Below are 24,344 nucleotides of genomic sequence, written 5' to 3' on the forward strand. Positions count from 1 at the left end.
TTTTCTTGTGATATCTTTGTCTGGTTTTGGAATCAAGGTAATGCTGGCTTTATAGAACAAAATAGAAAATATTCCCTTCTTTTGTATTTTCTAGAAGAGTTAGTGAAGAATTGATATTCTTTAAGCATTTGGTTGAATTCACCAGTGAAGTCATCTGAGTCTGGGCTTTTCCTTGTGGGAAGTCTTTACATCATTAATTCAATTTTGTGTTATAGGACTACTCAGATTTTCTATTTCTCCTTGAGTCAGTTTTGATAATCTGTGCCACTCTAGGAATCTGTGCATTTTGACTAAGTCATCTGATTTTCTGGCCTATAGTTGTTCATAATATTCCCTTATCATTCTTTTTACTTCTATCACTATTTTTATAGTTGAGATGTTTGGGAACAATATTCAAAATAATCTCCTCATGGCATAAGGACTTCACTGATCTCTCTCCTCCAGAGAAAAACAACTTAATCTGCAAATAATTCTTATAATTAAACTTCTTCCACATGTCAGCACTGTTCTAGGCCCTAGAGACACATCAGCAGGCAAGACCACCTCTGACAGTGGGGGAGACAATAACAAATGCATTTAAAAGCCAAGTTCAATGATTGACTGCTTGTGGAAAATAAAATAAAGGACTATAAAAGAAAGCCATTGGTCAAGGATTGGGAGGAGGGAATGCTCCAGAACCTCAACATGTTCTGCTTCCATCTGCAAATGTGACTTGCTATCAGTGACCTCCACATACATAGGATAATAAAGACTGTGAACTAACCTATCTCCCAGACAAATATGGTTATTTTTGTACTTATAGAAACCATTCCTTCAACCCTCCTTAGAAGTATAACTTATTTTATTTTATGGAATATTTCACTTCTCTCATTCTGTACAACCTGACCTACTCTGTGTTAACTTGTTTCTACAGGTGAAAAAGGAATGATGGGGATGATGGGCTATCCAGGAAACACTGGCCCTCCTGGGCCTCCCGGGATCCCAGGCACCCCAGGACAGAGGGGTAAGTGGGGCACTATTTCCCAGGATCAGAAGGCATGAGCGATGTTCACTTATTTAGCAGCAGAATAAATATATTTTATCCCTTGAGGGAAAAGTAATTTCCCTGAAAGAACTGTGTATCTGATTTTTCTGTATTCTGTATTCCTTTTTCCATTTGAATGGAAATAAATTTTTTCCCTACCATCTTATGCCACTATCTTCATGTGGCTGGCTGTTATATCTGTCTTATTTTGTTTTATTTTATGGGATCACCATTAGCTTTTGGACCCTTATGAACTACTTCAAGAATTAAGGAACTGATGTTGCTACTTCTATTTTTAGGTAGCTTTGGAATTCCAGGTGCAAAGGGTGAGAAAGGGCCCCCAGGAGCCAAGGGGGAAGAAGGAGAGAAAGGACCTATGGGGCCTTGTCAAATAACCAGCTCAGTGGGGGACAAAGGAGAACCAGGCCTCAAAGGTATGCCCTTTCTTTTGTTTGGAATCAGAACATCAGAGCTGGTTCTGAGACTAAGAATTTTCAAAGAAAATTCCTGTAGTTGACAAAGGAGGACACTGAGAGTTGGTGTTTAATGCCCTGCCCATGATCACAAAGCCAGTTGGTAGCCCAAGCCTGGATTAGAACTGGGTTTTCTATGCCTTGAACAATAATATGTTGCCTCCTTAATGCATGACTTTTTATTTCTACATTAATTCTGCATTTGGGTCTGCTGTATTTAAATTGCCACTAGTTGGGGGACCTGGGTGTCTCAGTCAGGTAAGCATCAGCTTTCAGCTCAGATCATGATCTTAGGGCCCTGGGATCCAGCCCCATGTCCATCTCCCTGCTCAGCAGGTGTCTGCTTCTCCCTCTTCCGCTGCCCTTCCCCCTGCTTATTTTCTGGAGTGTGCACTCCCTCTCTCTCTTTCAAATAAATAAGTAAAATCTTTAAAAATAAATGAATAAAATAAAATAAATTGTCACTAGTCCATTTTAAATTATAAGCCTCAAAACCACCATTTTGCCAAATATGGTAAAAGTAAACTTCGACTGGCATACAAAGTTTCTTTATCACTTGCCCTTTGCCTGCCTCACCAGCTATGTGACAGATATTCATTCAACAATTATACTTGTTAGTACCTATCAAGTGGTATTCTATTATGTGCTGAAGACATAGAAGTGAACCAAGTACTTGTAATACTCTGGTCATGGGGAAACATACAGTTCAGTGGGGGAAGAGACATTAATGGATCTGCAGACATTTTATGTATTGGGCCAGGAAGTAAGTATCTGGGTTTTTTTGGACTGCATATGGTCCCTATTGCATACTCTTTTTCAGTGTTTGCCTATTTGCAACCTTTAAAAAATATGAAAACCGGGATGCCTGTGTGGCTTAGCAGTTGAGCATCTGTCTCTGGCTCAGGGCATGATCCTGGAGTCCTGGAATCCAGTCCCTTATTGGGCTCCCATGGAGAGCCGGCTTCTCCCTCTGCATATACCTCTGCCTCTCTCTGTGTCTCTCATGAATAAATAAATAAAATCTTTTAAAAAATTAAAAATATAAAAACCAATTTTAGCCCTCCAGCCCTACACCACCAAACCAGATTTGTCGTGGCAACTCTTACAAACCCAAAGCAAATGAATGTGCTAAATATCATCGTTTTGTGTGTGTGTGTGTGTGTGTGTGTGTGTTTTAGATTGTGATAAATGACATAAGTAGGAAAAACAAATGTTACAAAAGAAAATGATCTAACCACCTGCTCCTCACCATTCCTTTGTACATGCTATTTTCTTGCCTGGGCATCTGGTCCTGTTCATGCTTTTTCCACCCATATAGCTCCTATTCAGTCTTTAAGACATACACACACAGTCCCTTCTTGCAGAATTCTTCCCTGTAGCATATTGTGCCCAACTCTATTACAGAACTTATCACATTGAGTGGTAATTGTTTATTTACTTGGCTGATTCTCCAATTAAACACTAAAAACTTGGAGAAAGGGAACATAATTTATGTTTCCCTGTACTCAGCACAAGGCCTGTCTATTCATTAGATACCCGGTCCTTAGGTGAATGAATAAGGATGTAAGCAGGAGCACAGCCCAAAGAAAGAAATCTGCTTGAGAAAAGGCACAAAGCCAGGCCATAGACAGATTGGTAAATGCTTGCTTCAAATGCCAGTGGAGGGAGTTTGCAATTTGCCTTGTAGATATTACAGATTCGAGGAATATTTTTAAGCCAGAGACTACTGTGATCAAAATCATGTTTTATGGAAAGTAGGATGGTGTTTTGGGAAGTTTATGAGCTTTCCAGCCCGCAGAGCTAGATCACATCCTGGCATTACCACCGATTGATGGTGACTCTAGATTAGTCCGTTGAGTTCACAGAGTCCAGTTTTGTCATCTTTACACCCAGTTTGGAAAGGCTCAAGGACAGACTGACATTGGCTGCAGATTCAATAAGATAAATAAAAGAAAATGATGTTTTTCATGGTCTAATTACTTAAGAAATAATAATTGTAATAAATGGACTTGAGAACAGGACAGTCTGGATCAGAATAGTGTAGCAAATGGTCCTCTGTCATTACCAAAAGAAAAAAAAGTTTTACAAGAAACTATATTTAGGCCACTAATTCTTAAAATGTATGTTTAAAGTATAAATATTATAATCATTAGTGTTAGTTAAGAACTAACTTGTACCAAGCACTGTGCTAATGCTTGACATGTATTCTCACTTCATCCTCATTTTGAAAAAAGCCTACATTTGCCACACTCTTAATAAATGTTACGCTGTATTACAGTAATATTTCATCAAGTATAATCAGGATGTAGAAGATTCAGATCAAAATTCTAACCAGTGGGGATGTCTGGGTGGCTCAGCAGTTGAGCATCTGCCTTCGGCCCAGGGCATAATCCTGGGATCCAGGATCAAGTCCCACATTGGGCTCCCTGCGAGGAGCCTGGTTCTCCCTCTGCCTGTGTCTCTGCCTCTCTCTCTCTCTCTCTCTCTCTGTGTGTCTCTCATGAATAAATAAATAAATCTTTAAAAAAAATTCTAACCTGTGTTTCTAATACATGGTTTTTAACTTTAGGGTTTGCAGGAAAGCCGGGTGAAAAAGGAAACAGAGGCATTCCAGGGTTACCAGGTTTGAAAGGATTCGAAGGGCCACCTGGACCACCAGGCCCACCAGGTAGAGTTGATCCTCTTATAGAAATATCAGGCTTTAAGTGTTCCCAGATCTAAATATAACAAAAATGTGTTTCATGACCTATGGGGTTGAATATGAATTTTGCTCCCATAGTCCTCCAACAGGTATTTGCTTCGAAATTAAATCAAAACGAAGCTGCTTATAGTCAGCCTGTACTAACTGAAAAAATATTAGCTTGCACAAACCTCCATCTTTCTACTACAAAGTTTATTTTGGCATTGCTGGCATATATTATAAAATATACATACTGTAGTGTATCACAAGATCACATATCATAGAAGGAAATCAGATAATGATTTAGAGGTTTTCAGATTTGCCTCTTCCTTTTTTAAAGCAAGCTGTTGATTTTGCAAAGAAGATCTTTAAACTGAATTAAAGTAGCCCCATATTCTCTATGACCCCATCAATGACAAAATATGTTACATGGCAATAGCATTTCAGGATTGCATTTGGAACTCTATTGCCATGTGGTGGCAAGAGCCCTTCTCTTCTGTGGGCATTGCACCTAGGATGATTTTGATGTTTGAAATCCAGGACTGTTGACAAGAATCTAACTTTCTCTGATTTTACATCTTCTGGGTCCTCAGTCCCTTCCTCAGTCTGATGGCAAAAAGGCAGCTACCTAAGCACTTAAACCAGCTGGTCTGGCTGCTCAGAACTCATTCATTCATGCAAGCAACAAATATTTATTGAACATCTACTATGTCCAGGGACTGTGCAGAGCATGTGACTCTACTTATTTGTTCCCAAGGCCCCCGAGGAGATCCAGGCAGCATTGGGAATCCTGGAGAAGCAGGACCACGTGGAAGTCCAGGAAACATGGGGAACATGGGGATGCCAGGTAAGGTCTAAGATCCTTTTATGAGCCTAAAGTTCATGCTGCCTCCCAATTCTAAGTCTTCTGTATTGTTTGTTATTTTGGTTTCCGAATTAATAGAAAGTTGGTATAAAACTAGATTACTTTGAGATGAAATGTACTGTGTGCAATTAGAACACAAGTGAGAACAAAACAAATATTCATATTGTGTAAAAATCAGCCATTATAACTACCTCATGCCTTAATGATTCTGAAAAGCCAACTTCTTGGGAGAAGGGTTATTTGTGCAAAAGTTAGGAGTAGAATGTTTCAAGATCCCTGTGTTTACCTATTTTACCTGACCTCTTTCCCTACTTTCAGGTCTTAAAGGACACAGGGGACCTTTGGGACTACCAGGTGTCACTGGAAGACCAGGCCTCCCAGGTGTTCACGGTCTCCAAGGAGACAAGGGAGAGCCAGGTTATTCAGCAGGTACAAGGCCAGGACCACCGGGACTAAAGGTATACTGGCCACTAAAGTAGTTACACTTCGGTGGTGGAGTGAGTCTCTAAGTATCAGCAAGTGTCTGGATTCAGTGTGGGCAAAGAACATTGAAAATACTGCTGTGTTTTCAGGCAATTATTTGGGTCTTTTATCCTCTTTCCACAACTCAGAACGCCTCTCATACAGCTAGCTATCAGTTTATGAGTTTATCCCTCAGGTTTCGATCCCCGAGGAGTTGGTCATTACTCTCCCTGCAATTTAAGTATGCTGGCTTTGCATTTTGCACTGGTTCCCACAAATAGCCATCCTGTTCCTGGCACCTGTCGCGGTGCTGGCACATAGCAGACATTTAAGATGCATTGCTAACGAAGTAACTAACTAGATGCAATCAAGCAGAGTTCATAGTTCTGATCACATATCCTGATTATATGAGGATTTTAAAGGTGTTTGACTGACTTTAAGGGAGATCCAGGATTACCAGGTGCCATGGGAAGGAAAGGAGAAAGAGGGCTACCTGGCACCCCTGGCCATTCGGGGCCTGCTGGAACTGAGGGAGCCCCTGGACATCCCGGAAGTCCTGGCCACCCAGGTGAGCATTGGCTTTATAACTCTGAAAGCCAGAAGCATGACACTTAGCATAGCCCTTACCCCCTAGAATCAGCTCCATAAACAGGAAACTATTTAGGTTTTTGTACAACAATTGCTTTTATTCAACATTGGTTTTCAAATCCTTAGATACTAAGGAACAATAATCAGGGGGAGCCTAATTTTACTGATCAGCCAGTTTGGTGGACTGACATCTAAAAATCCTGATCCTGTGGAAGATGTGCTTGGCTGGCTCTATTAGTAGAGCATCTAACTCTTGATTGCAGGGTGGTGATTCAAGCCCCATGTTGATCCTCTGAACAAAGCTTAAATGCTGCTTCAAAGAATTCAACCTAAAAACACAAACTGTTGTTCTATTGTCCAATCTCATGATGCTTGTATTAGTTTTCTAGGGCTTCCATAACAACACACAGACTGGGTGGCTTAAAAAACAGAAATTTATGTTCTCACGGTTCTGGAGGCTGGGAGTCTGAGATCAGGGTGTCAGCAGGGTTGGTCTCTTCCGAGGCCTCTCTCCTGGGCTTGTAGTTGGGTATCTTCTTGCTGTGTCTTCACATGATCTTCCTTCTCTGTGTCTGTGTCCTCATCAATTCTCCTTGTAAGGACACCAGTCATATGGGATCAGGGCCCACCCTAATGACCTCATTCTAATGTAATTGCTTTTTTAAAGACCCTATCTCCAAATACAGTGATATTCTGAGGCAGTGGGGTTAGGACTTCAACCTATGAATTTGAGGGCAACACAATTCAATCCATAAGAGTGTTGCAGTTTCTTTTTTTTCTGGCATGTTTCCAGGTCGAGTGTTGGCTTACTTTCTTAGTTATCATTTGAGTTTAAGTTTCTGTTTTGTTTTATTAAAAACAACTGCCAGGCTACTGGGTTGCAGCTTACTTGAAGTTACTATTTAAAAGATCTTTTCAAGTACTGAAAGATTCAGGGGATTTGCTGTTAACTCCCAATTAAAGAAATAACATCAGATACTGAGTGGTCCATGTGGTTGGTGCACACATACCTTTGAAGGTGATGTGACACATCTCTGCTGTGTTTCTCTGGGGAAACAGCAGTCAGGACAAAGGCCTGAGGGCCAGGGTGAGCACAGGTAACTTCAGGAACTGACTGCTTCAGCCATCGATGTAACCGTCCCATCTCCTGCTGTTCTTTCCTTCTCTTCTCTCTTCTTTTATAGGAAAGCCAGGCCCTGATGGAGATTTGGGGTTAAAAGGCATCAAAGGCTTCCCTGGGTCCCCAGGAGTCAAAGGACCTCCAGGTTCCATTTTTGTACTTTGTCTATTTCCCCATCCTGAGGGAGGCACATTTTCTCCCGGGGTTGGAATCTCTGTGTACCTACCTATCTGCTGCTCCTTGGAAGGTAGCTCCTAGGTAGCCAGACAAAAATGCAAAACCTGTGAAGTTAGGTGTTTACACCTACCTACCTAACTCAAAGATCTGCCAACCCACACATTCTCAAGTGATAATCCTCGTGATAGTGTTAATCTGTACGTGGTTTTCACTGTGAATTGAGCATCACATAACTACAGTTCTAAAAAAGGAGCACCTTTCACAGAATTTTACATGTAGCATTTCTTTTCTTAGGACCTCCAGGAATCCTAGGATCTCCTGGACCTATGGGCATGAGAGGCAACCAGGGCCGTGATGGAATCCCTGGTCCCCCAGGAGAAAAGGGAGAAACAGGTATAACTTGCTCATTAGCTCAGGAGCACCCCGGTTTTATTTTGCATGAATGGCTAGGGGCATTGTAATCCTTCACTGCTCCAGAGATTGTTCTCCCACAGAACTAATGTGCTCTGAATGTGCAGGTAATTAAATTACCTTCTGTTGCCAAAGTGAAGCTGACCAAGTGGCATAAATGAAAAAATTTTTAAATATTTAATTTATTAATTTGTGAGAGACAGAGAGACAGAGAGAGAGGCAGAGACACAGGCAGAGGGAGAAGCAGGCTCCATGCAGGGAGCCCGACATGGGACTCGATCCCTGGGTCTCCAGGATCAGGCCCTGGGCTGAAGGCGGCGCTAAACTGCTGAGCCACCCGGGCTGCCTGGCATAAATGAGATTAACCACATATAAGATATTAACTCACCAAAATGATCTCTTTCAGGTTTGCTGGGGGCACATCCAGGCCCAGGAGGGATCCCTGGTCCTCCAGGTGAGCAGTGCTGCCTCCCTGACCCTGGTGATAGCTTTGAGGACAGAAACTAATTGAAATGATTGATATATCAAACAAATGTATTACCATCATAACGAAGTGAATGAATTAGAACCTGTGATCCAATTTTGGAATTTCCTTCTATCAAAAGTCTTTAAAAATCAAAAGACTTGCTATGTGTTCCTTTGTTGTGGTCGTTGGCATGGTTTAGAGGTATCGCCTCCTAAAATGGTGGGGGTGGAATTACTGGCTTCTCCAGGAGCATCCCTTCCTGCTATTCTGAGTGGGGGTTGGGGGTAGCAATAGTGTATAGTAATGACACGAGTTCTTTCCCGCCATGTTACCTTCATTTTGTAGCTTGTGGTTCATGCTACTTTTTATTTAGGGCTACCAGTAACTCTCTCAACACCAAACATGGTTAAAAAAAAAAAAAAGTCATTCAAAGCATATGCAAGTTTTTATTTGGGCAGACTGTGAGTCTGGATTTCTCATGCCAGTGTTTTACAAGATAAGCAGCTTCTTCAATCTTTTTCCATGTTGTAGAGAAATCTGCCAGAAGAAATATTAGATTGCACCTTCTATTGACCCTTCTTAGATATGGGCCCTGTGGATAGGAGTATTTTATTAGCAAAAAGGGCTCATAGTGAATGAAAACCTCAGGATATTGATGCTTGCAAGAACCAACAAGGAGTAGCCAGGTACTGGGGCAGGAAGCTCAGAAGGGCGGGAACTCCCTCTTGACCTACCAGCTCAACTGTGCAAAGTTTACAAGAGCTGTCCCTTTTCTTTTTTCTTTTTTTTTTAAAGATTTATTTATTTATTTATTCATGATAGACACAGAGATTGAGAGAGAGGCAGAGACACAGGAGGAGGGAGAAGTGGGCTCCATCCCGGGAGCCCGACAAGTCCCAGGACTCGATCCTGGGACTCCAGGACCGTGCCCTGGGCCAAAGGCAGACACCAAACCGCTGAGCCACCCAGGGATCCCCAAGAGCTGTCCCTTTTCATTTGTTTCTTGATTATATCATAGTCTCTTTGGTTGGGCTCCACGTTCTCATACCTCCCAGACCCCACCTACCCTTCCCCCACGTGCACAAAGGCTTCTCCCTCAGATCACAGATCAGTTTTAGAATTATGGCCGAAAAGAAACTATTTGTCCTATTTTCCTGGACAAAGCTCACAGTTTAACCATTTGGGTGAGAACACTTTGGCATCTATTTGGAAATAAAATCTGACATAAAATGATCATCTTAAGTAAAAAAGCCTTAAAAAGATAATAACTAGCCTAATTAAGTAAGTAAATGATTATGTGCCTCCCTCTAGAATAACTAAAATATAGACAAGAGTTCATTGAGGCTTGGAAGGTATGAATCCTTTTAATTAGTTTTAATTCTCCCAAGTGCTAAGAAGGAATCATACTGTAAACAAGGAAGCATCTTTGTGGGCATGAACTATGTAACCTAAGACTGCATCACGGTGCCTCTGACCATTGCCAGACCCTGTCATACAAATACAGCATTTCAGAGCTTGAGTGAGCTGAAATCATCTATCCAACATCTTCATAAAAAAGCTGGAGAACATCAGACACAAAGGCTAGACATTCAATATTTCAATATTCATCCATTTCATCATCACCCTGTCTTCCTACATAATAACCTCCCAAGCCTTTCCCTGTGCTAGCTGCTCATCCAGGCTTTCCCTTCTTCTCCTTCCTGTCTCCTACCTGTGTCCCATTTACTATTTCTAGAATAATGCAGAGATAGAAAAGAGAAGGGAGTGGTTATTTTTAATTCACACATTACACATTCATGAATGTCAAAGCACAAATTCCTTGAAGGTTCTCCAAGATGAAAAATATTAGTAATTAAGCGGTGACCTCTTGGGCATCCTCTTTGGTAAAGACAAACCTCTGGCCACATTCATCCCTTCCAGGGTAGTTGTTTGCATCCGGGGGGAGAGGCAACCAGAGGACAGAATAGTGACCTCGACTTTGTTGCTGCTTTGTCTGGGTATAACTGGGTGACTCTTCAAATGTGCACATCAGTGCCAGGAAGTTTGGCTCTGATTAAATAATGTTATTGTAATTAAAGTTCATCCGATAATAATAATAATGGCGGCACGTAGATAGAGAACACTTTAGAGCTTACACTACCCTCTTCCATCTGTGTATCATTTCACTTGATCTTTAAAGACTGAACTACATCAGGTTTTAACTGTCATTTTTAAAATAGGAAAACTGACACATACAACAGTGAGGTCACTTTGCCAAAATCAAACAACTAAAGGAAGGCAGAAATAAGGCTCAACTCAGTTCCTAGTAGGCCTCTATTAAAAAATATTTCGTGACTCTTTTATTTTTTTTATTTTTATTTTTTTTTTCGTGACTCTTTAAACACAGTGTCTGCATTACCAGAGATACCCCTATGCTGTAACCCCAAGTACAAGGCATTATGAATCTTACCAGACTTTTTTTTTTTATAGGAGCCAAAGGAGACAGGGGCGCCCCAGGCCTACCAGGCCCCCCAGGCAGGAAAGGGGCAGTGGGAGATGCCGGGCCACGGGGACCCACTGGCATGACGGGACTCCCAGGGCCACCAGGTTTTCCTGGTGCAGTCATCCCTGGCCAGAAAGGAAATCGAGGTCCACCAGGCTTCAGAGGAAACCCAGGTAGAGGGTCTACTTTTAATAAGATAAAAGAATGAAAAGAGTGTTTGACTATTAATAGAAGCTTTTGGCCTTCTGCTGATATGACCTCATTGCTCCTTTTGACCTCTGGTCTTCACCTTCTCCAGCCCATTGGCTCACACATAGAGGGCAGCAAAGCTGGTGGTGGTGGTGATCCTGTTGTTAAGTTTTGATTTAAATGTGTTAGTTCACATACAGCGTAATGCTAGTTTCAGGTGTACAGTATTGATTCAGTTGTTCCATATGACACTCGATGCTCATCAAAGCTGTTGGTGCTGTTGAGGCTAGTGGAAAATTAGTAAATGACAAATTGATAAGCCTGAAGGAGAGAGATGCATCCCATCATGAAGATTTATTGAGTTGCTAGTGTTGAGTACTGTGCTCTGCAAAGATCCTGCTCTAATAGACCTTTAGGAGGGAGACACGGTTCCTGCCTTGGGCCAGGTGCTTCCCTGTTTATCTCATTCTCTCTTTGCCACAAACCCATCACAGAACACAAAGAACATGCAGGGTAACAATAGGTGTAGGGTTTATCCATTCTCTGAAAACATCACCGACAGAACTGGCCAACCTCTCGGACTGGCAATACTGACAGGCACTTTGTAAATTCAGGTGAGCCTGGTCCTCCAGGCCCTCCAGGGAGCCACGTGAAAGGCATAAAAGGAGACAAGGGACTCATGGGTGAGCCTGGCCCCAGAGGTCTACCTGGAACTGTGGGAGACAAGGGGCCACCGGGTCAACCGGTAAGTGTGGAAAATTATCTTGACTTCTTATATTCTTCTAAATCAATTGCCAGGATCAGAGGTACCCAGAGGCAAAAAAAAAAAAAAAAAAAAAAATTCCCGTCTGTGATGTTTCTGTGCACCCAAGGGAAGAGTCTGGAAGGTTGAGAGAATCTTCAGAGTTGGACAGATTTGGCCTCTAGAAGTTTGATTTGTAGGGGACCCTTTTCCATGTTATTCCTGAGTTTTTCTTGTTGAGACTCTAAGCAATTCCAGCAATGGAATATATATATATGTTGTCCTCTAGAGTTTGGGATCGCTCTACAGGACAACATAATTTTCCTCTAGTAATAATGCTTTCAAAGTTATCTGTCCTAGGGGCACCTGGGTTAGCTCAGTGGTTGAGGGTTTGCTTTAGGCTCAGGTCATGATCCTGAGGTCCTGGGATTGAGTCCTTCATCGGGCTTCCCATGAAGCAGGGAACCTGCTTCTCTCTCTTCCTATGTCTCTGCCTCTCTCTCTGTGTCCCTCATGAGCAAATAAATAAAATCTTTAAAAATGTTATCTGTGCTATACCCCGAATGTCTATTTCCTTTTTCCCCCGATGTACCCTCTAGTGTTTATAAATAGCTCCCACTTGCTTCGAGTATTTTCCCCCTGTATTTTTCAAATTCAGTTTAACACTTGATCAACCCTGCATCTATTTTGAATATATCCTAGTTGGTCAATATCTTCCTTAAAAATGTAGCCCCTGGGACAAATACCCCCTGCAAGTGAGAACTCGGTATCCCCACAGAGTGGCTAAAGAAGCGAAGACTCTCACCAACTTGAAAATCACCATCATATAATCCAACGTAAAATTCTGCTTGGGCTGTTTGGCTGCCATGTCAGCTCATTGTCACTGCACAGTGAGCTTCTGGTCAACCAGAGCCTGTGGCACACATGTGCACACACGCCTACCTTTTCCTCATGAATGTCTTCCAAACTTTCTCCATTACTTTTAGTTCTTGCCTGTTTGTTTGTAACTTAAGTGCAGAACTTTCACATTTATTTTTGTACAGATGTCATTGTGTTTAGTTAGGCTCATGCTCCCAGCCTATGAAGTTCTCTGAATTAAGTCTCTCACTGGACACCTGGGCCATCTTACCACATTTCTCCTTCACAGCATATTTGAAAAATCCGTTCCCCCTGTTTACATCAAATTCTGGGAGATTGATGAGAGAGTCAGTTATATCTTCAGTGTTCTGTGTTTTCATCACTGATGGGCAATGAGGTACTCCTGGTGGTGTGTCAGGAATCATGTTATGTTCTCTTAAGTTCTCTTGGTATTTAGTTTCCAGAATCTACCTTTTTAAAACTTTTTTTAAAATGCATCATTTGCCCAGTCTTCAATATCTCTCATGTTCTCCATGATTCTTTGAAAGTGCCAACACTGATCCTGTAATCACAGGGAACGTCCTTCCAAGGGCACTGGGCTGTGGAAAGTGTTGTTTGGAAATGTGATCTCCCTTAAGTCTTTTGGTGTTTCCAAGAGCAGTCTGAGCTTCTACATTTGCACCTCAAAGATAATTCTTCTTACCCAGGGGCTTAGCCTGGCACCAGCAACTCCTCCCTGGTTGCTTCTGCCTCTGGAGAACAAGCCAGACCTCAGGAGCCTGAGAGTTCTTGACCAGGTGGTTCTGTTTCCTCTCCCTTTTTCTTTGACCTCACAACAGCTTATTCAAGCAATAGGACTATTCCTTCTTTCGTCTTCTTGCTCCAAAGACAATTGACCCAGAGGCCAGTTTTGCTATTCATGGCATTTTGAATGACTTTCAGTTCATTATTTTCAAGTAATAGGAAAATTCTCAATTCATATGGACAGTGTAATGGTAGATTTAACTTACTTTCTGATATGTAGCTCCTTTCTGAAGCTCTGCCCTCTTTTCCTTTTCCTGTGACCTTGCTTGAGCACTCCATGGCTACAAGGGCAATTAGTGTGGGCCTCATAAGGATGGAGCATCTCCTCCTGGTCTGACCACTACATCCTTGCCAAAAGTTCATACCAGAGCTCCCCTGGCAACCCCTTCATGCTCCCAATCCCTAGACACTTTACATGCCTAACCCTCTGACCCAGAGTAATTTGTAACTCTGCCAGCTTAGTTAGAATGATGATGAGTGCCACAATTCAATATTGGCCCTGTTGTCTTTGTAAAAATTACAAATAAAAAAATATAATTTTCATTCTGGCAGTCCAGTGCCTACTCTTCCTGAAAGATCTCCAAATACTGGGCAGTTCCATTTAGGATACAAAACATTCAATTGTGTTCAGTACTCATACAATAGACATTAATGTCCAGAAGCTGTGTTTGCGCTTGAGCCTAAGGGCAGGTTTTGCTTCTGTTTAATTGACAGCAATAATCCTAAGGAGAGGTCTAGGTGGCAGAGGAGCTAAAGGGGGATTGGATAGATGGGAAGGTAAAAATGAGGTCTGTCCACTTCAGCTCATTCTGACCCAATGTAATATTATATATTGTCTGCTTGAAAAAAAAAAAAAAAAGACAGAACTGCAGTGACTGTTGTGATTTTTAAAATTTGTTTTTGGTTCTGCTCCCTTTTATTTGAAATGCAGGGAGCACCAGGGAGCCCAGGTCTGCCAGGGCTCAGGGGCGATCCTGGATTCTATGGATTTCCAGGTGTTAAAGGTACTGTTTTTGTCCACTCTTTGGATGCAAAGACAATGACTGTGATTTATATTTTAGGGCATGCAAATGATTACTGAAAAACTCTGGTCACCATGGACAGTTGGGGTGCAAATAGGACCTTGGTTATTAGAAGTGAAGAAGGAAGACCACCAGCACCCAAACTCAGAGATCTTAAAAATTAAATCCATACGTTAAGGATAGAATAAATAAAAATAAATAAGTAAAACAAATAAAATAAATAAAACAGTTTAAAGTGGTTACCTTTGAGAATACTGATGTATTTTGGGTTAGGAATGGGCAACTACATCAATATCAATAGTATTTATTTGAATTTGCTTGTTTTAACTTGCGTATGTGTTATAATTTTAAAAAGCTGAAAACCTAAATGAGTATTTACCAAACTATGAATGGGGGAGGGTAAGTAAATTTTTATATGTGGATTTAGGTATTTGTTGTTTGGGCACATGTATTGTATTTTAATCAGAAGAGAACTATACTTTGGGGGGTTTTAAGTTTAAAATTTTCGTCCACATAAATGTAAACTTCAGGTTTCAGAAAATAATTTTCACATCTCCCATAAGGATGCTACGAACCTTAAATAAGGTTTTGAATACTGTATTTGTTGTCTTCACTGATTAAATCTTCTGCATTGCTTTTGTCAGCAAGGAATCTATTACTATAGACAACACAGGTGCTAAATAGTGCGTGTGTAGCCAAAGGGAACAAAGCCACATTTTCACAAAGGAAAACCTTTTCCAGGTGCAAGACAGAACAATGTAGAGTTGAAAGAGAGCCTTTCTCAATGCTTTCAGGATCCTTCCTGAATCACTGACTATTCAGGAACAAGTTAGTTAAGAATAAATCAGAGCAAATGATTCTGAGGATTCCCACTAGACATTGTGGGGGAGGGTGAACACTGGCAGGTAGCCTGGGAAGCGCATCCCACCTGTTACACCCCACCTCTCAGAAGAAGGATATGTGAGATTGTAAAAAAATTCTATAAAGGCTCAGGGCGCTTGGGTGACTCAGATAGTTAAGTGTCTGACTTTGGCTCAGGTCAGGATCTCTGGGTCCTGGGATCCAGACCTGCCTCGAGCTCTGCTTCTGGGAGAGAGCAAGGAGGTCTGCAGGGAGCCTGCTTCTCCCTCTCCCTCTCCCCCGCCCCTTACCCCACCCCTGCCTCTCCCCCTCCCTCTGCCCTGTCTCTCTCAAATGAATAAATAAAACCTTCAAAAAAGAAGTTATATAAAGGCGCCACTAAACAAAAAAGTTCTGGTGAAATATTTAGAGGTATTTAGATGGGAGATTCATAAAATCAGTTCTTTTGAAATATGTTCCATGAAACACATTCCTCTTAAATTTCAGAATAACACCATCTATCAGCTGGCACTACTGACAAGTTTGCACTTCCTTATTTGGACTTTTAATCCCCAAAAGGAAAAATGCTTAGGCTTCTTCTGATGTATATAAACAAATATGGACATCTTCCTCAAGTTCTGATACCAAGTGGATAATTTATAGTTTCCAGTTAACTTTTAGTACTATGATGATTTTATTTCTTCTGTTTTTTTTTTTTTTTAAGATTTTATTTATTTATTCATGAGAGAGACAGAGAGAGAAAGAGGCAGAGACACAGGAGGAGGGAGAAGCAGGCTCCATGCAGGGAGCCCGACATGGGACTCGATCCCGGGACTCGATCCCGGGACTCGATCCCGGGACTCCAGGATCACGCCCTGGGCTGAAGGCAGGCGCTAAACCACTGAGCCACCCTGGGATCCCCTATTTCTTCTGTTTTTTAAAAAGCTTTTATTTGAGAGAGAAAGAGAGCGTGCACAAGCGGGGGCGGGGAGCAAAGCAAGAGGGAGAGGGAGAAGCAGACTCCCCACTTAGTGAATAGCCTGATACATGGCTCCATTCCAGGACCCAGGATCATGAATTGAAGCTAAGTCAGATGCTTAACCAACTGAGCCACCCAGGTGCCCCTTGTACCTCTTCTATGAACACCATATTCAGTATTAAAGTATTTCTAAGTGATCAGATATAATATTTATAATATTTCAGGATTTTTTAAAGTATTTCTCCAAATCAATGATTCTTGGTAAACTTTTACTCATGTCAAAGACTATTTGGAAGAGAAATCATACCATTTTGATAGTTTACATGAAAGCAGATATTCTAGATGCATCCATGAGAGTTCCCAACATAACAGGCTCTTAATGAAGCTAGAATAACAAGCCAAGAAAGTATATGACTGTGACAGTCGATATAAGCACTAAAATAGGTTTTATTGTTACTTCATACTTTAAATTAAATATTCAATTGAATTGGTTTCTGGATTTAAAAAGTGAACTCTTAGGAATTCTTCCCCTTCAGCACTAAACTACAAAATCTTAATGCCTATTTCTTGAATATATTTTTTAAAAGACGTTAAACATGACTGATTGGGTTCAAATAAAATATCAAAAGTTGTAGTCATTGTCACAGCTCCTCTGGTTCTAAATCCGAGGTATATCCTTCCAGTTGACCATAAACCTGAAGAGATAGGGAACCCAGTGTTCTAAGTGGAATCAAATCATCTTTTTTTTCCCCCTTTTTTTTTTTAAGGAGAGAAGGGTAACCCAGGATTTCCGGGACCAGCTGGACCTCCAGGGCAAATTGGGCCAAAAGGACCACCTGGTAAGTTTTATTTCCTTTGTGTTGCTTCTCATGAAGAAAGGGGAACTCATCAGTGAAGCCATCATTCTCTTCTGCTCATATCCATAGGTGTCCGTGGAGACCCTGGCACAGTTAAGATCATCTCCCTTCCAGGAAGCCCAGGGCCACCTGGCCGTGCTGGAGGACCGGGGATGCCAGGAGAACCAGGGCCACCAGGGCCACCAGGAATCCTAGGTATGGCATTGGCAGCACTGACGTGGGTTACTAGGAAAGGGTTGAACTAAAATCTCTAGAAAGTGCTTTGCAAACGAGCAATACAACTTTGCAGAAAATGTTACGCATTACAGTGTTTTTTTTATAGTCTTAGGAGTGAGCTTGTTTTACTCTTGATCAGCAAATAAAAGACCTTTTGAATCTACTGAAAACTGTCATGCATACAGTAAGCTTGAGCAAATACACGTTAGGGTGCGTATGTGTGTTTTTTATTAGGTTCAAGTATTATGTCTATCTTCTCTGACAACTCCCAGTCTTAGAGCTCTATTTCTAAATGATTGCCTGAATAAACTTGAGTTCTGTATGCATATACTTTTCTAAAACTTTGTACAGCATTTGGAAGAGTAGTCAACACAAATGTATGTTTAATCTTATGAAATCTTTTCAAAGTATTGGTCTATGGAAACCGAACTAACCCCTCTGTGTAGGGTTGGCACATTTTAATAGGCTTCTGAACAGAAGTGTTATGTTCTATGTTTACCTGAATTACCTGGGATATAAAAGAGATACTACTTTGGTCAGTACAAGGGAATAGCCAATTCTGGAACAGTGTAAATCAAAATGGCAGCACAATTTTAAACTGCTGTTATTTCAGATGTTCCTAGTTCTGTTTGAGTGGCGGGGGGGCGGCTTTTTGTTTCGGGTGTAACAGGTTGGATGACCAACTGTCCGGGCTTGTCTGTAAGTGTTGTAGGACTTTCATTGCTGACACTGGGGAAGTCCCAGGTAAACTGGGGTGGTTGGCCACCCTACGTTTTATCCTGTATGAACCATTCAACAGGGTGTTGGGTTTTTTGCCTAGGACCCTGTGGACCAAGAGGTAAACCAGGCATGGATGGAATACCAGGAACTCCTGGGCCAATTGGAGAAAAAGGCAACAAAGGTTGTAAAGGCGAGCAAGGTAAATAAGGAGCTGGCTCGTTCTCTTCACTGAAGGAATACTGTTTCAATATAGAGAGAAGTCTCGTTCGGATATGTGACTGTAAGAGTCATCTTGCTTTTCAGTTTGTTCACATTAAAAGCCAGGAACAAAACGTTCATTTGGAAGAAGGCGAAAAACGAAGAGTTATTGGAATACACCATTCTTCCTATCTCTTAACTGGGCAAATAAATGTACTCCAAATTTTTAGCCTTAGGACAGACAGACCTAATAAAGCACCAATTCTATTTTTGGGAAGACCTGTACTGTTTTTAATTATTTATAAGAGTCCTTATCTAATAACAAGTACTTATAGTAGTGGCATTTAAGTACACAGTTCAAAAGAACATCTTGATATGAACAGAAGAGCAACTTAGTGTCTTTATTGAGGAAAGCCATCTTTCCACTATGCCATGCATGCCATGCTTGAATCCTGAGTGAGTGAACAACTCATGTGTTATCCTGAAAAAGGCCATCTTAAATATTTTAGTCTGGGTGGGGATAAGGTCCCTGAACTTTGAGGGGAAGTAAGAGGGACCTGCTGGGAACAGGATTTCTAAAATGACAAATATGTCTGGAAGGCTGTGGTCCAAGGCCATTTTTGCTGGCTGTAAGCAGGGTCTCCAGAACCAGAGGAAGCACATACCTCTTCTGGAGCTTGAAGGTGTTTATGCTGGAGCTGAAGCTAAATTTTATCTAGGCAACAGATGTGCTTATGTGTACCAAGTAAAGAACACTACAGTGAGTCCTGGGGGCAAACCTGAGTCATCTGAGGGAAAGTAAGTCACGCAAGCTCCTACTCATGCCAAATTCCAAAGCAACCTTCCTGCTAAAGCCACTGGCTACAGAATCTGTGTGTTGCTGTACCCCCCGCCCCCCCCAGGATTTAAACTTACTGAAAAATAAATAAAATAAGGTATAGATTTGTTCTCTTGTTAAAAAATATTTTTTTTTAGTCTGAACATAAGCTATTATGTCAATTTGTGATCATGGTATCTCCCCTGCCAGGTAAGTATTTATGTCAATTTGATATACTTGGATCAAGTATATCAACTTCCGCAAAAGTTTCAAAAGGACTTTCTAGAAAATTCCTAGATAACAAAATCTTCTTTTTAGAATTGCTGATTTTGTTAAAGTAAGAAAAAACATGTTTTTATTTCCCCATTTATTGACATATGACCAGGTCTACTATAATAAAACTGTAAAGACTAGAGACTTGAATCTTAAAAAATTCAATAGAATTATGCATATAAATATATAATATTATGACATCGTGCATAATCACTCATGATTTAGCAATGTCATGAACACACGTAATCATTCAACTTTCCTTAAAATGTGTTTTCCAAAGTGGCAAAATGTAAAACTCTTAATTCATAATTCTATCAATTAATTTTATTAACTGAAAACTTTACTGACCAAGTTTCAGAATTGGGCCATAGCAAGAGTGAGGGTCCTACCCTACAAATCATGTTGGGAATCATTAGCAAGTAGATAGAATGAGTCCTAATGCCATAGGGCCTCGTAAGAATGATAAAAGGATCTAAGAGTTAATAGCACAGGTATAAACTGAGAGCCCTGGCCTCTCTCTCTCAGAAATGCAGACTATCCTTATGATGCATACTTGCATGGAAGCTCACTTCCAGTTCTTGTCATGCTCATCTAATCGCAATTCCTGTCCAGACAGCTGGAGGCATCCTTAGCTTGTGTCCAATTACACTTTCTGGGAATGAGGGTAGATGTTGGGAAAAGTGAAGAATGTGTATCTTCCTCTATCTGATATATTAAAAACATACAATTTTGGACAACTCAAGTAAGAAATGAGACTTTGATGAATTTAGATATTAATAATAGGTCTATTTTTAATTTCAAAGAATAAGCCAAGACCCCTGGAAGACAGGAATAGAGGGTAGACTGAAAAAAAAAAATCTTGGGGCTTTAACAAATTGTTAAATGATTGACTCCTGAGTCTTGACTACACTGGGGCATTGCCGGACTCCAGGGCATGGCCGTTTGTGGGAAACAATAATACCTCTTTTGACTCATGGGCCCAAAATCCAAGTCTCTACCTACCCTCTTGCATTTCTTTAGGACCCAAGGTGGGTTGGGTGGTACTTGGGGTATAGAGGCAGTGGAAATGGATCAGGGGCTAACGGGGGATGGAAGCCAGTGCCAAAATCATAATAGCTAGCTGATGATGAAAAGAAGAAGAAAGAACAGGACAATGGACAGAAGGATAGCTCTCTGGTATATTATTTAGAAAGTGACAAATGTGTGTTAACTTACTCTAGGGCAGAGGAAAAAAAAGTATAAAAACTACTTATTTGGCATTAAACTCATATAGATAAAAGAAACTAACTCTTACCACAGTAAAAAAAAAAACGTTTTATGCCATATTAATTGATTAAAAACTTTCTCTAAGTTTATACCTTTAAAAGAACTTTCAGTTGTTTTCCATGTTTGCTGACTTTATCAAAAGCACATGTCATTTTTTATTATCCACTTGAATAGACTTTCAAATTGTAGATATTTGACTTATTTAACCACTTTGTAAATAAGGTACATTCATTGGCACGCAAAAGATGTACATAAAATGTGCTGGCCACTGTGTGAGGCATCACGGAAGACAAAGAAGCCCTCATCTCAAAAACTCACCACTCGATATACACAAACATTTATACGACGAAGAAGTACTGTTTGACACTAGACAACATTTAATAATACTTGGCCATTTTGTAAACCATTCTTCTGTAGGACCCCTTAAGGAGGAGCTTAACAGATATACATAAGCATTTAAATTAGTATTTTGAGAAAATGAATTTGAGGTTTTGTTTGTATCACAACATGTATAACATATTTTTTAAAGGACCACCTGGATTAGATGGACTGCCAGGCTTGAAGGGAGACCTGGAGACCCTGGACCACCTGCAACTGGGACCATGAAGAGGGGCTTTATCTTCACCAGGCATAGTCAGACCACAGTGATTCCTTCCTGTCCAGAAGGGACAGCGCCACTCTATAGTGGCTTTTCTCTTCTTTTCATACAAGGAAATGAACAAGCCCATGGACAAGACTTGGGTAATGTCCCCGTCCTCGTTTTCATTCATTTTGTTCCATACCCGGATTGTCAATTTTTGTAGCAGGGGGTACTTCTCTCTGCACTGATGTGCAAACAAGCCTGAGTACCTTGCAGCACTTTTCAAAGAGAGTTAAATAAAAAAACAACAAGGGCCTAATGTCAGGTTTTCGTTCTGGAATGCACAGCTCTGGAAGGAGCCTACCTCATGAATGTTAGTCTAGCTCGTCCTGTTCAATGCAAACAATTTTCCCTTAAGTCACGTTTGCTTTTTAATCTTAAAAGTAGCAGCTTTTCTAAGGCTTTATCTAATTATTAGCTATTACATATATTTGAATAACTGGAAATACTTTGAAGCAAAGATTTTCCCCACTGACCTCGACCAGTCCTCAAGTGCCAGACTGATGAGAAACGGTCACCGGAAGTATTAAGAGGGTTGGGGGAGAAGGAGAATCTGTTTACTTCTTGGATCTTTGATTTCTCTCATTGTTACAACATTTTTTTTTTAAAGATTTTATTTATTTATTCATGAGAGACACACACAGAGAGAGAGGCAGAGACACAGGCAGAAGGAGAAGCAGGCTCCATGCAGGGAGCCCAATGGGGGACCTAATCCCGGGTCTCTAGGATCATGCCCTAGGCCAAAGGCAGGTGCTAAACCACTGAGCCACCCAGGGATCCCCACAACTTTTTTTTATTTATTTATTTATTTATTTATTTATTTATTTATTTATTTATTTATTTATGATAGACATAGAGAGAGAGAGAGGCAGAGGAGGAGGGAGAAGCAGGCTCCAGGCCGGGAGCCCGACGCGGGACTCGATCCCGGGACTCCAGGATCACGCCCTGGGCCAAAGGCAGGCGCCAAACCGCTGAGCCACCCAGGGATCCCCTCCCCACAACTTTTTAATAACACATTCTGCAAATAACTTTTTTGGGGTTGTCTATCTCATTTCTGCCATAGGTTGTTTTAATTAGCCTCTACCTAGTAATGTTACTCAATATAATTTTAATGTACTGAAAGTGATACTCAGTCTGATGTTTCATTAGGAACTCTCGGCAGCTGCCTGCAGCGATTTACCACAATGCCATTCTTGTTCTGTAACATCAACAATGTCTGTAATTTTGCATCTCGAAATGACTACTCATACTGGCTGTCAACACCAGCTCTGATGCCAATGGACATGGCTCCAATTACTGGCAGGGCCCTGGAGCCTTATATTAGCAGGTAAAAATCTAATCCCTTAGCTCTGTGATGGGATCAGATGAATCATTTCATTTGTAATGGAACGTAAGGCAGCACATATAGGGCAGAAAGTGCTGATGCTGCCATAATCTCTCTTTTTAAGATTTTATTTATTTATCTTAGAGAGAAACACTGTGCAAGTGGGGGGATGGGCAGAGAGGCAGAGATAGAGAATCTCAAGCAGACTCCATGCTGAGCTCAGAGCCCCATGTGGGGCTCAATCTCATGACTCTGAGATCATGATCTGAGCCAAAACCAAGAGCAAGACACTTAACCAACTCAGCCCCCCAGGCGCCCCAGCTGCCATATTCTTTATTTCACATTACAGATGCACTGTCTGTGAAGGTCCTACGATTGCCATAGCCATTCACAGCCAAACCACTGACATTCCCTCATGTCCCAATGGCTGGATTTCTCTCTGGAAAGGATTTTCGTTTATCATGGTAAGGAGGAAAGGAACAGCAAATTCATAGTAAAGAATACCCTTAGAACCTTACATTGGACTGGGTGAAATGTGGCCCCCAAAACTGATGCTGCCTGACATTAGTGTGCACAGTATTCCATGAACATTTGCTCGAAAATCTGGAAATACACTTTTTTAAAGTAGGTTTTTTTTTGTAAATAATGGAGCATTTTAAAAAATGACTTTACCCATAAATTCTAAATAAGACATTTAGGTGAAGAGTAATACTATATTAGTAATAGAATGCCTGCTTTAAAATGTGGCAGCTGTTTTATATACATTGCCCATAATCCTTATGGAAACCCTGGAGGTAGTTTTGTCTTCTACAGTTTTATAAATAAATATGAAGACCCCAAAGTCTCACAACTAGTCAGTGGTAAAACTAGGATTTGAACCTGAGTCTATCTGCTCTAAAATCTTTTTTGCCTTACCCTGTGCCCCTTTGACATTCATATGAAGATGGGCACTAAGAGAAAAAGCCTTTTAAAGAAAGATTCCCCAGATGTTAAGTGCTAAATGAAGAAATCTCTGGACCATCAGTGATTCTGCTAGCCGCACATATGCGGTTGGTGGTTATTCATTTTTTTTGTACAGCATCACATATGATACATTATTCCCCCTTAATTACTCGCAGACATCCATTCATTTAGCTATTAATTCAACAAGTATTTATTGAACATCAACCATGTGCCAGGATTGTTTAAAGCACTAAAAAGAATACCAACAATGAACCAAAGTTCCTGCTGGTCACGGAACTTCTATCTTAGTGGTGAAGGTAGACAGCCAGCAAGAAGACAAAATAACCGTAATAGTAATGGGTTCAGGTGGTGATTAGTACTCTGAAGAAAATAAGGAGAGAGATTGTTCAAGAGAAGAGAGGTCCAGGAAAGCCTCCTAGAGGTTATATTTAAGCAGATTTCTGAACTATGAAAACAAGCTAGCTGAATAAGGAAAAGGAGCATTTAGGCAGAAGAAATAGCTTTTGCTTTATTTTTGATGACTAATCCTCAACTTGGAAGGTACCTCGAGTATTAGCAAATCTGGGTAAAGAAGTATAAAAGTTTAATTCACACGATTTTTTTTTTTTACTGAAAAAAGAAAAATATATTTTTACTACAAAAGAAAAAGAGCACTGAAAATTTGAACACCATGCACAGAATTCTTATCCAGATATTTTTAATGTGAAAGTTCACAAGTGCAGGTTCTGAGGGTGCTGGGCAAGCACTGGCCTCCCCCGGCTCCTGCCTGGAAGAGTTCCGAGCCAGTCCGTTTATAGAATGTCACGGAAGAGGAACGTGCAACTACTATTCAAATTCCTACAGTTTCTGGTTGGCTTCGTTAAACCCCCAAAGAATGTTCAGGTAACT

The 24,344-nt window shown here is 40.9% G+C and overlaps 1 protein-coding gene across 1 annotated transcript in view; it reads left to right on the forward strand.

Moving 5' to 3' along the window:
- The window catches only part of COL4A3 (collagen type IV alpha 3 chain), a 130,473-nt gene that overhangs the window by 102,439 nt on the left and 3,690 nt on the right, over nt 1-24,344 (forward strand). Inside the window, 20 exon segments of the mRNA XM_025463271.3 lie at nt 914-1,003; nt 1,324-1,458; nt 4,067-4,165; nt 4,935-5,024; nt 5,361-5,500; nt 5,946-6,072; nt 7,277-7,357; nt 7,684-7,782; nt 8,207-8,254; nt 10,736-10,921; nt 11,552-11,682; nt 14,273-14,345; nt 16,950-17,021; nt 17,109-17,234; nt 18,076-18,174; nt 21,059-21,097; nt 21,100-21,270; nt 22,319-22,496; nt 22,843-22,957; nt 24,166-24,338. Of these exon segments, the coding sequence (XP_025319056.3) occupies nt 914-1,003; nt 1,324-1,458; nt 4,067-4,165; nt 4,935-5,024; nt 5,361-5,500; nt 5,946-6,072; nt 7,277-7,357; nt 7,684-7,782; nt 8,207-8,254; nt 10,736-10,921; nt 11,552-11,682; nt 14,273-14,345; nt 16,950-17,021; nt 17,109-17,234; nt 18,076-18,174; nt 21,059-21,097; nt 21,100-21,270; nt 22,319-22,496; nt 22,843-22,957; nt 24,166-24,338 (2,272 nt within the window).

The sequence above is a fragment of the Canis lupus genome, chromosome 25, assembly GCF_003254725.2.
Source record: "Canis lupus dingo isolate Sandy chromosome 25, ASM325472v2, whole genome shotgun sequence".
In the NCBI taxonomy this organism is placed as follows: Eukaryota; Metazoa; Chordata; class Mammalia; order Carnivora; family Canidae; genus Canis; species Canis lupus.